We start from the raw sequence: 13430 nt of genomic DNA, 5'->3' as shown, positions 1-13430 counted from the left end.
GCCCCCTGGGATCCTAAAACCACTGCAATATAAAAAGTTAAATAATTGTAAAACAGGTAGTAGGCATAATATTTCAAAGACTGAGTTCTCTCTATAGACACAGTGCATCCTGGTTAGGGCATGTTTGAGGTACTGCTGCTGTGAATCATACACAGAGAATGTGTAGAAGAATATAAAGCAAACGTAACTTTCATTCTCTCCAATGGTAAGTTCTTTTGTGACCTGTGCTATTTTTAATTAACGATTCTTCCTATTTTTCATGATAAACATACACTGCTAGTATCATTATATAAATTAATTACATTTGATTTCAACCAAAAATAAATAGATACGATGGCTCAGTTTGAGCAAAATCACATCCTATCATAAAATTCAAATAATTATATAGATTTTAGCCAAAGATTTTAATATAACTCTTTTAAATATAAATGTTTGAAGAATTAAAGTAAAATGCAACAGTGTTTTTGCATTGGTTAAATATTCTTAAGATGTTTGCTTTCATTCACTCCATAATGATTATTTATTCATTGAGACATGTCCAAGCCCTTAAAAATATATATAGTCTCACAGGAGAGATAATTCCAGTGTAATGTGATGAATGTTATAATCAGAGAAACACAGACTCCTAAAGAAGCATGCAGAACAGTCTATTCATGATCAGAGGTAAAGGGACCAGGAAAGGAGGAAGTTATTAGTAACTAAGACTTCTCTATCATGGTTACAAAGATACCTTCTTCTGAAGTTGCCATAATTATAGCATTTTTCCAATGATAAAAGTGTTGATCAGAGAATTAAACTGAGATGCTCAAGGATACACAGACAGAATATGTGAAAAACAGAGCCTGTATCATTAACTCCCACATTTTTTTTTTCTGCTTCAAGTGAAGCCTGAGCTAGTCCCTGAAAGGTTAGGAAGGGTTAACCAAATAACAGGATGTGGGGTGAAGTGAACCCAAAGAAGGAGCAATATGTGAACTGGTCAGCGTTGAGAAACACCATTAGTTAAGGGACTGGGGAATTCAGAATAGCCAGGAATATTAAGAGTTGAATCCCACTTAAATCTTTCTCCACAACATCTTTGTTTATCAATGCGAACACCGGCCCCTCCAAAGGCTGGTGGCCTTCAGTAGGTTTCAAGAAACTATGCTGGAGGAGAGAACAGGCAGAAAGACTCCAGGAACAAGTATCTTGAGATCTGGAAAATCTAGCAGCAGAAGACGAGGCCACAGAGATAAACAGGGGCTAGATGTGGAACATCTTCCACGTCTTGCTAAGGGCCTGGGCTTGATAGTAGAGCTCAGGGCACTAATGGTGTGTCTGATGCGAAAGAAATGGTCAGCGTTGCACTGAAGATATCTATTTTATATGACCACACAGTATATACATAGGTTTATAGATAGAAATTAATAAAAGTTTCACAAGTCAATTTCTACCCATTCTATCTGCAATGCACTCTGATTTTTAAAAAGTCTATTTTAGTGTATTTAATTTTAATACGTCATTTGTAAAATATTAACTTCATAACACACTAGGTGAACAGGCTGCACTGTGAGGAACTGGACACTACATGTCAAGAAGAGAAGCACGGGAAATGGTTTGAAAGCCACTTTTTCCTTCACCACTTAACCCAGCACAGGAAGGGAGTTCATACACAGTTTTTGTTGTTGTTGTTGTTGTTGTTTTGCGGTACGCGGGCCTCTCACTGTTGTGGCCTCTCCCGTTGCGGAGCACATGCTCCAGATGCGCAGGTTCAGTGGCCACGGCTCACGGGCCCAGCCGCTCTGAGGCACGTGGGATCCTCCCGGACCAGGACACGAACCCGTGTCCCCTGCATCGGCAGGTGGACTCTCAACCACTGCGCCACCAGGGAAGCCCCATACACAGCTTTAAGCATGGGTGTTGTTTACTGCAAATGCAAAACCCTTTTTTCATCTTTACCATAGACTCTGGTAAATTTGATATTATTTTGGCCATTCAGTAGAGGCTTAGAAATGACATACTTTGTACAAGTTTGCGCAATTAATAAATAGCAGAGCCAGAATTCAAACTCAACCCTGTCAGTCTCCAATGAAATCACCATTTCTGCCACATTATGCTTTCTACCACTATAATTTAGACATTCTGACTGAGCCATTTCCAGCTTCTGACTCAAGCTCTCTACATGATTGACAGGCAGTTAGGATACAGGCCTGGCACAAGATAGGTGCTCCATAAATATGTGGTTGAATGTAAGGATGAAACTGTGTCGTGTGAAAGGAAGGACAGAAAGAGTATGCAAAATATGTTAGAATATGTTCCATCCATATTCTAAGTTCATAAGGTTTAAATGATTCCAAATTATTTCACAACTAACCAATGCATTTTTATCTCCCGGTAGATGAACATACAGAATGACTGATGTGGCCACAAGCCAAGGAACGCTGGCAGCCATCAGAAGCTGGAATGGGCAAGGAATGGATTCCCCCTACAGCCTCTGGAAGAAGCACAGGACTGCTGAAGCCTTGATTTGGGCCCTGTGATACTGATTGCAGACTTCTGGCATCCAAACAGTGAGAGATTAAAGTTCTACTGTTTGAAGCCACCACATCTGTGATAATTTGTTATAGCAGTCACAGGAAACTAGTGCAGCAGAGCAGTAGATCCCCAAACTTTAGCAAGCTTAAGGGTCAGCTGGGATCTGTAAGCATGCAGAGCTCTAGGCCTTGCCTTCTGAGGTTTGATTTGTTAAGTCTGTGGGGAGGGGAGGTGAAAGGTACAGTTTAGGTATTTCATGTCATTGAATGCTATGTCCCATGTTTTCCTCTCCTATCTCGTTAGTTTGTGTTGTGGGATAGGGAGAGGTAGGAGATAGAAATTTTGTTTAGCTCTTCAGTTTGTTTTTGTTTAGTTGGTCTGGGGTTAGCTACAAGGAGTCAGTTCATTAATTAAGCACTATAGTATAATAGTTTAAAGTTTTGCAGTCTTACATGAATCATAGTTATGCAATTTACACACTGTTAGAAATAAAGTTTTTACTCTGCTGAAGCCTCAGCTTCCTTATCTGTGAAATGAGAATGAAAGCAGTTTCCACACAATATATTATGTGAGGATTACAGATGTTTATGAAGAGCTTAGCTCCATACTAGGCATATGTGTATCTATGTCTGTGTGTACATGTGTGTATGTATAAATTTTCATACTAGGAATGCTTTATATAAACACATATATAACAGAAGTGTGTATGTGACTAGATAGATAGATAGATAAGGGTACAGATATGGAAAATTTATTAGAATTTTATCAGATAAAAATTATTTTTTGTGTAAAATTCTATATTCTGCTTTAACTGACTTGGTGATTAGAGAATAATGAACATCATTTAATATTAGTTGCCAATTACAGATGACATTAAATCTTCATTATAGGCTATAATTGCCAATATAAAGTATTATAAATATAAAATTATAAAATACTATGTCAGTACTCATTGACCTGAAAATATACTCTGTAGGTTTTTAATAATTCCTGCTTCTCGGTTTGTTTCAGAAAACAAAACAAGGAAACTTACTCTTTTATTATGAAGTTACAAAACCATTCTAAACAAATAATATCTGTTTAGATATAGGGCTAAAGTTACATATAACAATTAATTATTTTCCAAATGCATAATTTCACCACAAAATTTATAAATCATTATTTATCTCATTCCACACCCTCTCCCAACCTAACCAAAGCTTTTATTCCTGTCATAGATGGAAGAAACAAGCATAATATTAAAGAAAAATCCTCATTTATATTGCAAGTTTGGAGCGGGGGGAGAGGGATCCAAACTTTAAAGAAGAAGAGGAGGCGGGGATGAAAGAGAAGGAGGGGGAGGGGGAAGAAGAGGAAGAGATCAAAATCTCAAGACTTGAGTCCCAGGCCGTATTTTTTTAAATGCATTTGTTAATAAGTTTTAAAGCAATTTGGCCTAGACTCAAATAGACATGAGACCAAACACTGATTCTTCCACTTACTAAATAGGGACACAGGCAGCCTCAGTGAGACAAGTTCTTTTGTCGGTTTGCTATGATGACTCAATGAAAAATGCACGCAAAGCATCTAGTACAGCACTGGATAAAGATGGCTGACATTCAACCTGCAGATGAATCAATAAGCAATACTGATATGGCTGAACTCTCAGGTCCATCTCTAAAATTTGATGCTTCTATGATATGATTTCGTAATTGTTTTTAATGTTTGAGACATGGCTAATACAAATCAAACGGGCAATATAATTTTTCAAAGTGTAACCAGACATGTCATGAATTTTGTCTGTGGCTATCCACACAGGTCAGTTTAATTTAATTCATATTAAAATCATTTAAATATAATATCATAAAACAAGTAGATTGGGTACATCTACTGATTTTCAAATAATTTATTTTATCAAAGATATACTTGCCAAATGATTATACTGAGATCAAGTGAATAAGATTCCCCCATTTCATTTCCTTTTTCTGTCCTATGGAAGTATTTTTTAAAAACATTGTTTAATCACCATAGGTTTTTAAGCTAAGAATATCATAGGTCATATTTAAAATGGTTTCATATCTTAGTATATGGTTTTCTGAACTAGGGTTTTAAAAACTGCTCTTATTTCATATTTTTTAGTACTGAGTATTAAATTTCTCAGTTAATTTTCTATTAATTTCAAGAAGAGTTGAAAAAGATGGAGCAGTAAGTTCTTTAAAAAAAAAACTAGATTAGTGAGGGTAATAAAACTAAAATTACAAAAGGATTGCTACAAAATATGTTTTCTAATATAAGGTATGATGGTATTTTGTGCTTACTCAGATAGTGGCTTATCAGTGGGATACAACTTATAGCATTTTAAGTCAAAACTATCAGGATAAAGAACATTCTAAATGTTTAAGAAAGTGGTTGGTATTTAAATATATAGTAGAAATATTAAGTACCTTTGCAATTTTTTATGTATAGAATAAAGCTTAATAACTACCTGCAAAACCAGAAATATTTTATATCTTGTCTCCAGAAAGAAGGAAAAAATTTGTATGTGGAATCTGGTGTCCAACCCAAAGGGAGTTACTTAACTTCAATGTCTACTAACGGCACAAACCAATTTAAATATTGATACTCATAAGAAAAACATTTACACTATTTATTCTATAATATAAAATTAATGTAGAAAAGCATTCTTGTATCTTCAGCATTTATTTAATTTCTGAATGGCAGACCAGATAACTTTCATAAAAATATTGTTTTTCGTTGTAAATTAGACGTAATATATTCTAAGAAATGTCTTTCTTACTTTACTATGAATGTGGTTTTAAAAGCTATAAAGATTGAAAACCCAGGTATATCTATAAGATGAAATATTGAACAGAAACCGTGGTCTTTGGTGTTTCATTAAATCAGTCTAGCAAGTCGGAGTTCTAACAGACTTTAATCAGTCTAATTTCCTCATTGCAGAAATGAGTGAAAACTCTGAGCATTTACTGAATTCTTTTTCCTGGATCATCTAATCAGAATTAGAATTCCAGTGACCACTGTCCTGTCAACATGACACACTTACTCTCAGCGTCCCCATGTTATTTCAATTACTTCATTCAAACTTTACAAGTATACAGAGCAACTTCTAGAGACAAACTCAGTTTTAAAAATCATCAGGGTGATACTCTAATCATTTAATATAAATTTCCTAATACTTGTAGTTTATGCTTATTCTCCTGAAGTGTAAGCCTAAATAAAAATAATGAATCATTAAGGAAACTACAAAGTAGAGATTTTCAGTTAGTATTTCTTTAGAGATCAGAGCTCTATTTGTAGGAAAGCATTTGTCTTCATTAAGCTATCTTTTTCTAGACATTCCAGAAGATGAACAGTTTCAAAATGGCAGGGGATCATGTGAATGGACTAACTTAGCAATATTCCACTCCTCTGAGTCATAGTGCTAGAATCCTGCAGCGTGCCATTTATAAGATTTTACTAAACCTTTAGAGCATTCCAATATTTTATCTCTTCCCTATTTGGTTAGGAGCCTCATCTTCTTATCTTACCTAAATAGATCCTTTAAAAGGGCAGCAATAACAAGCAGTGGCTGAAAGAATTAAAACTTAAAAGGACAGCATGGTGATAAAAGAACAGGATACTTTTTCTGTCAAGAATAGTTTCACTGCCTGGATTGCTGTAAACTATAGAAATGGAATAAAGATGCCTGTGAAATCCATGATGGTAATTACTGTGGCAGCCATAACCCCGTGGGACATGGAATCAGAGAATTAAGGGAAGACTAAAACCTAATTTTTCATCTCCTAGGAATAGAAAAGGGTAAGAGGCACAAGTTTTCCAAAAATCCGCGTCTCAGCAAATTTTAAACAATATGATATGATAGAAAAGAAGGGAGAATATTGTGGCTGAAAAAACCAGTCGAGCCATTAGAGTGAGGTGAAGGGAGGAAGCAGCGAAGAGGAAGGACAGGCTGGGAACCACACCCTCACCTCTGCCCCACCATCTAATTCTTGGTTTGCAACTATTTCACATGATCAAATTTCCTAACCCCTCCATGCATTTATGAAGATTATTAAATATCATGGCCTAGTTTATTAGCACCCCACTCTAACCAACTGAGCTAACTGGCCAAGTGCTCTAATGGTCTATTTTAAAATAAAGAAAATTTTGTTTTCAAAACAACTTTTCCTCTACGTGTCTTACATTTTTGTCTAAGAACCTTGCACTTGTGCCTCTGCATTTCAAATACATGTTGGGCATTTTTTTTCTGCTATTTTTAATCTGTTGGGCATTCTGGATGTTCCTGGTATTTATAGTTGGCTAATTTATTTCCTCATGTAATCTCACCAGAGTTGTGGCATGCAGCATATATTTTGAATCCTGATACCACCCACCTAGAAATTACTTAACAGGTGTCATCCACATTAGTTAACTTCATCTTTGGATGAGGTTAAATATAGTGTTGAATAAGCTCCTACAAACTTAGTTCTGTGTTTTTCAGGATGAGTTTGGTCTCAAACTTATTAAGGAAAGATAGCAATAGGTAGCAGTTGAAACTTGGAATAAATATGAATCAACCTCTCAATAATCCTGCTAATAAAGACAAGTTTGTATTTTTCTTAAATATGTGCCCTTTAGCCAATGACATTTGAAAGAATTTTTGTTGAATTTTCTTTATCTGCTATAAAATACTATAATCAATGTTTTTTCTTTAAATTATAAGGTAACCATTAGAGAATGACATGAAAAAGAGCACAGTAATATTATCTAATAGTCTGAAGTCATTATCATATTTATTTGAATTCCTTCCATTTCTATGTAATCCACTAACAAATACCACCTCTTCAAGCATTCATATCCCCTTATGAAAGGAAAGTGTATCTCCATTGTTTTCCAACATTAAATCTTCCACACAGACTTCATATTTCCTCCTCTGCCACATCCCTGAGGATCTGGCATGGTCACTTGTCTCCCCATCCCCCTGGATCCTCCCCTTTCCCTATTGCTTCCTCCTTCTCTGCCTACTTCCGCACTTGCAAAAACTCCCCTCACCTTGACTTCCTCTCAAACTATATATTTTTTATTCATCCTTCAACAGGAAAGTCCTGGAAAGATCATTCAAGACTCAGTGGATATCTGCACCTCTCAGCTATTCTTGAACACATGATCACTCTACAGAAGATGTTTACATGAAGGTCATTAACGCCTGCCTAATTACCAAAACTAACTCTCTTGCCTTCTGGTATACCAACCTATTGACTAGGTAGCATTTGACAGCATCTGCCACATTTTCCTCATCTTACATTGCCCTGTCCCACTGGGTTAGTCCGAGTATGTACTACAGCTTAAGCTACCATAGCTACCCTAAGGATTAACAATCCGTATCTGTTGATCCACTCTCTCAGTGATGGGCTCACTTTCTCACCATTCTTTTCACCCTTTTCTGACTCCTTCACCTCTGCTTATCACATACATGTTGGTATTCCTCAGTGTGAGAACCTCAGCTTTCTTCCTTTCTGACTTTACACAGACCTCCTAGAGATCTCCTTGGAGATCCATCCAGCCATCCATCTCCATCCTTGGATGGAGATCCATCCAGCCATCCTTGGCCATGGCTTTAACCGTTATCTACGCAGTACGTATATTCTAACCAATATCTTACTTCTGGCCTTTAGAATCACATGCCTAATTGCCTCCAATAACCTCCTACTTCACGTTCCAATGGGTACATCAAATTCTACTTGTCAAAATCTGAATTTGTCCTCTTCCCTTCTTCATCTTTTAGCCTGTTTTCTCCCTCCATAATAATCATCTGGTTTAATGGTAACTACTTACTCATTCAGGCCAAAAAATCGGGGACCACTGCATAGTCCCTGTATTTTTCATCTCCCATACCCAACTGAAGGCCAACACTTAAGTATTCTACAACGCCCAGAAAGCACCTGGGGTGATCATTTTTAATATTTACATCAAATCACAACACAGCCCAGCTTTAAAAGTCCTCCAAAGGCTCCTCAATCAACTTAGAGTAACATACAAACTCCTTCCTTTGGTCCTACATAATCAGGCTTCTGTCGTCCCCTCCAATCACCTCTCACTGTGCTCAAACCACAGTCGCCTTCTGCTTCTGGAACACACCAAGCTCACTTCCTTCACATTCCTTTTGTTCTTCCCTATTAACACTGTTGCTATTATTTATTTGAATATTTGCTCCCCTGATCCTCAATTGTCCCTACACCTGGTGCCTTATGTGCTCAGTTAATATTGTCTAAATATGAATAGCTGGCTGTTATTCATCAATATACCATACATTCGTACCATGAGAGAACTTCTATTACTCAAGGCTGAAAATAATCCAATAAAGGTTACCAAGTTTGAAATTTAAAAAAGAAAAAAAGACAATTTGTAACTAGAAACAGTAGCAGACCTAGTTTTACCTTACCTTTTGTTATTAAACATGAACGCCAACCAAAGGCCATGAAAAATCAGATATATAAAAAGCATTGGACAAGTAGTTCTATAAGTAAGGACAGTGCTCACTGTTACTAACACAGCACTGCTCGGTTGTTACACAATAAAGAAACAGGCAACATCCTGTTTGGAAAAGATGTATGAAATTTATAAGCCTAGTCATGCTATCATAATTCTCTTTCTTCTACTTTCTTGTCTCAGTTAAAATCTGGAATTTTTATTCATTAATAACATAGTACCGATGCCAATTCTTAAGAACAGAGGCAAAAATAATTCAGCCAAAAAAGTTACATTTGTGTCATATGTATTCTTCTGAATCACCTTATTGAAGGCATGCCAATTTCAGGTTAGAAATTCAACCACATCAAAAAAAATGAGGTTACAACACATTGTGACTCAAAATTCAGTGTAATTCTGACTAAAACTTTTTGGCTGGAAAAAAATAATCACCTATTTTATAACATTTGCATTTCTCAGGTTTTGGTTTTTCTGTTTGTTTGCTTGTTTATTTTAAATCAGAAGCAGAAATATCAACATAACATGTATACTAGATGTTGCATGACATTTGGGGGCTAATAAGGAACAGGAAGTAATAAAATTAAGAGAGTCTTATACCCATGAGAATATTTTCAGATTTGTAGAATTTTAGGCACAGATGTTTCAGATAAATATCTAAGGACCGCATCTCTATCTATAGTTATGAGTTTTGAAGGTTTATTTGTTTATTATCTGTCATGAAGTAATAGCTTGGCTATTTATTGAACTGTAATCAGAATCAAACTGGAATGCCAGCAGAGAACATAAGAGTTTTAGTATCCAACATCTCTTTATGGTTGAAATAATGAAAGTAAAACCAACAGTGTTGGGTTTGAGAAATAACATATGATATTCAGGGACTATAGAGCTTTTTAATATAAAGCCTTAAAAATCTTTTAACAGGTATTAATTCATGAATGTGCTCTTTATAAAGTTTGTAGCAATACTATTCTGCATTTCCATATCAGTTTAGGTAGTAAAGAATGTCCATAATTATATGTTATTATCATATCATAATTAGGGTTCATTTTACAGATTCATTTTACAGATGAGAAAGCTGAGGCTCAGAGAAGTTACATGTCTTTCCCATCATCGTGCAGCTTTTATTATAGCAGGGCCTAAAGGTATTATAACTACTTCCAGTAAAACTTCAGGAAATAACTATAATTAATTTTAATAGAGTCGTCTTTGTGCCCAGAGTAATTAGATCAGGAAGTTTCCTTAAAACTGAAATGTTTTACAGAGAATCTTTATAGTGATTTTTTTCACAAGAGCGACACAGAGTTCATGACACTGTAGTAGGTCCTTAGAGGAGTGCTTAAACACACACACACACACACACCCAGACATGCTAGTTAATCACTCTTTAAAAATAAATTCTTTTTATTATTTTGGATTTCAGTTTTCTGATATTAAATAAAGTAGGTCAGCATGTCAAAACAGTTCATCATTTTTTTCATTCTTCCAGTTTCTGTCAATTAAGTACTCATTATTTTTATTTTAAATGCCTATTCTATGCTAAAAAGAGTTTTGGAGGAAACCTCATCTTGTGGATTTTGGCTGTCATTCCTGATTATATCTGCTGACATAACTTCAGTTAAGGCATTTTGGTTTCATATTGTCCTATAAAATAAAGTTGTGGCTATTTAATTAAGAAAGGGGTGGGTTTTTATCTCAGCAGTTTATTAATCTATTATTTTATTATAAAACTCTAGGCTTTACCAAGTGGTAAAAATAAGAGAGGGCTGGGGGACAGACAGACCTCTAGATCGACAACTTTCTGGAAAGGGCTATGAATCATATCTCCTAGTCAGTCCCTGCTCAGCAAAATTCCAGCAGCCTGCCCTTAGAGTTATTTCCAAAAGTGTTGAAGAGTCCATGTGTTTACATTGGACTTTGTTATGAGCGAAGAAAATACTATTCATATATTTTTAAAATGCACATGGCAACTTTGGTTTTCTTTTGGTTTGGTTTTCTTCAAACCAGTTGTTCAGACAAAAAGGCTCCACTTAAAACTGGAAATGGGATTTATTGCCACCAAGACCAGTGTTAAATTATTCAGACATCAGAACAAAAAAAAAGGTCAAGAATCTGATAAAACACCTGGAGATTGGTTCTTCAGGAGTCATACATATTCAACTGTATTGTTGTTATCACTTCTTCCTAAATTGCACCCAAAGAAATATATATGATAGAATATGATCAAATGGTTTCTTAAACAAGGAGAGAGACATGCAAAAGAAACTTCTAGTCCATTTATAAATGCAGTTAACTCTGGAAGTGAAGACAAGCAATATATTCAGAATAAACATGATTCTTACCATCTGAGATTGACTCCTAGGACATCCATTGATATCTTCAACTTTTTCATTTGCTAAAGCCAAGAAATAAAATAAAAGAGAGAAAAAAAGAACGACATGCTTAAGCCATGAAGTGAAACACAAAAAAAGGAGACTAAGAAAAAAAGAAAAAAAAAAAAACACCAAGCAAAATGCTGGTGCTACATTCACTCTGCCTCCTAAGCCGTGTACAAGAAGACACTCTTGTTAGCAGCCGCCAGGTCCATATGCACAAATCAGGCAAATAAAAAAAAAAGTGAGTGAGAAGGAAGTTGCTGCTAATTCCTTAGCCTGTGCCAAATGACTGCTGGCATGAAACCTTTCACAATTGTCCCTGCTGGATCAGGATATAGTTTCAAGGAATCTCAGAGTGTATGAGTTGCTCCAGCTAACGAAATGCACACATGGGAGACATATGGTTTAATGAAGCGTTCATTTCTGACAATTCAGTGTATGTAAAGATACAGTTCTAGCCATTTAAAAGTATGGCCAAACTGCCTTTTTCAAACATTCTCACATAAACATTTTAATTAAATCACGGGGAGGGCTGCATTAATCTCAGAGACACATGGACCAAGTTCCTAAGCATCCAAATTAAATTGTATTTTACCAAAGTGCGTGGGCGCAGGAACTTTCATGGCTTTTCTCAGAGGGCAGATCTTACCAATGATCTGGATGATTTCTGCTAGCAGCACTCCATCTGCAATGTCTTGCTGCAAATCCTTGATCAGCCGCTTGTGGCCCGATTTTGCCAGGTAGTGGTTGGCCCAGTCCGTGTAAATCTGTTGAACAGAGGGAGGGAAGAAGTGAGATGGGACGAGGGAAAAGAGAGGCAATAAAAATGCTTAAGACAAATGTTGGATTCAAAGGGAAGTTATTCTGGATCACATTCCAGCTTAAGGAGTCATAGCTCCAAAGGAAATAGTTGTAAAATAATTTTTAAACAGCTCTTTCCCCCACTTATCTCTTGTTTCAAAGGGGGATGACTCACTCTTTTTTCAAAACCCGGGACTAGTCACTTGTGACACAGCAAAACTCCCTTCCTGGATGACTACTGAGGAAGCTCCTGTTTGCAAATCAGTTTGAGTTTTTACTCTTTTGCCCCTGGTTCTATCATATTGAAAATAATCTGCCTGTCCTTGTAAAAGGAAGCCACCTGGATTGATTTATAGCAGAATCTTACTATAAAAATGTGTGTTTCTCTGAGAAGACTTTATTAAATTCGTCATGTGAGATACTGTATGTGACAATATTTTGGCATCATTTTATGAAATAATTGCAAATGCCTAAGCTATTTTATTTGAACTGTCATATCCCATTTCAGCCTCTTGAAATGCATTTATATAAGAGAATAGAGGAAGCAAATGCAGTTATTACATAGAAATTATAATACAGAATCGAGGAGCAGATTATGAGCCATAAGGTTGGCAATCTACATAGAGTAGAGGTGTCTCTCCAAAAACAGATTATCATAGAACAAAAAATGAAACTGTTCAAAAACTTCACAAAAATAAAATGTTACTAATTTTTCAAATGTTATAGGCACTTACTGATGTAATGTAATCTAAATGTAAGGAAATAAATAAGTTAAGACTTTAATTTCATGAATGGCTCATATGGACATATTAATACATTTATTACAAGGCAGACTATAATATGTGATATGATAGAAGAATGCAAAATTTGAAATGAGAATAGAGGAGGACAATTAACTGAGAAACATACACATAAAAATGTGTTATAGAAGCACTGGAATTAGAACTGTAAACATAATAGAACCTAAAGATAGGAAGTGAAGGAAAAGGCTTTCCCCACAGAGGGGACAAGATACAGAAAGGCAGAGGAAAAAAGGAATCAAGGGCACAGTTGTAAATTATATAATTAAGGCAGGATGCCTGAAATTGTGACAAATTAGATTGGAAAGGTAAATTGAGCCTTGTAGTCATGAGCACTGAGTGCCAAGCAAAATGTAAAAAAATGCTTTTTTTATTTCTAACAAAACTAATACATGTTTTTGTAAAAATAAAATAAAATAGAAGTGTAGAAACTGAGAAATGGAGGTTTCCCCACAACTTGCAACCCCACCCACTTTTG

At 35.7% G+C, this 13430-nt stretch overlaps 1 protein-coding gene across 3 annotated transcripts in view; it reads right to left on the bottom strand.

The window, feature by feature from the left end:
* NAV3 (neuron navigator 3) overlaps positions 1–13430 on the bottom strand; it is a gene marked incomplete at its 3' end in the record, with an annotated part of 362964 nt that overhangs the window by 239397 nt on the left and 110137 nt on the right. For all 3 annotated transcript variants that reach the window (XM_082850415.1, XM_082850416.1, XM_082850417.1), the window contains exons 2-3: positions 12001–12118; positions 11319–11371 (exon numbers count right to left, since the gene is read on the bottom strand). In XM_082850415.1, the coding sequence (XP_082706541.1) occupies positions 11319–11371; positions 12001–12118 (171 nt within the window). The remainder of the gene's footprint in view (positions 1–11318; positions 11372–12000; positions 12119–13430) is intronic.

Source organism: Leucopleurus acutus (assembly GCF_964270905.1).
Source record: "Leucopleurus acutus genome assembly, chromosome: 11".
In the NCBI taxonomy this organism is placed as follows: Eukaryota; Metazoa; Chordata; class Mammalia; order Artiodactyla; family Delphinidae; genus Leucopleurus; species Leucopleurus acutus.
Note: the sequence above shows the minus strand (reverse complement) of the source record. Positions and strands in the feature narration are given on the sequence as shown.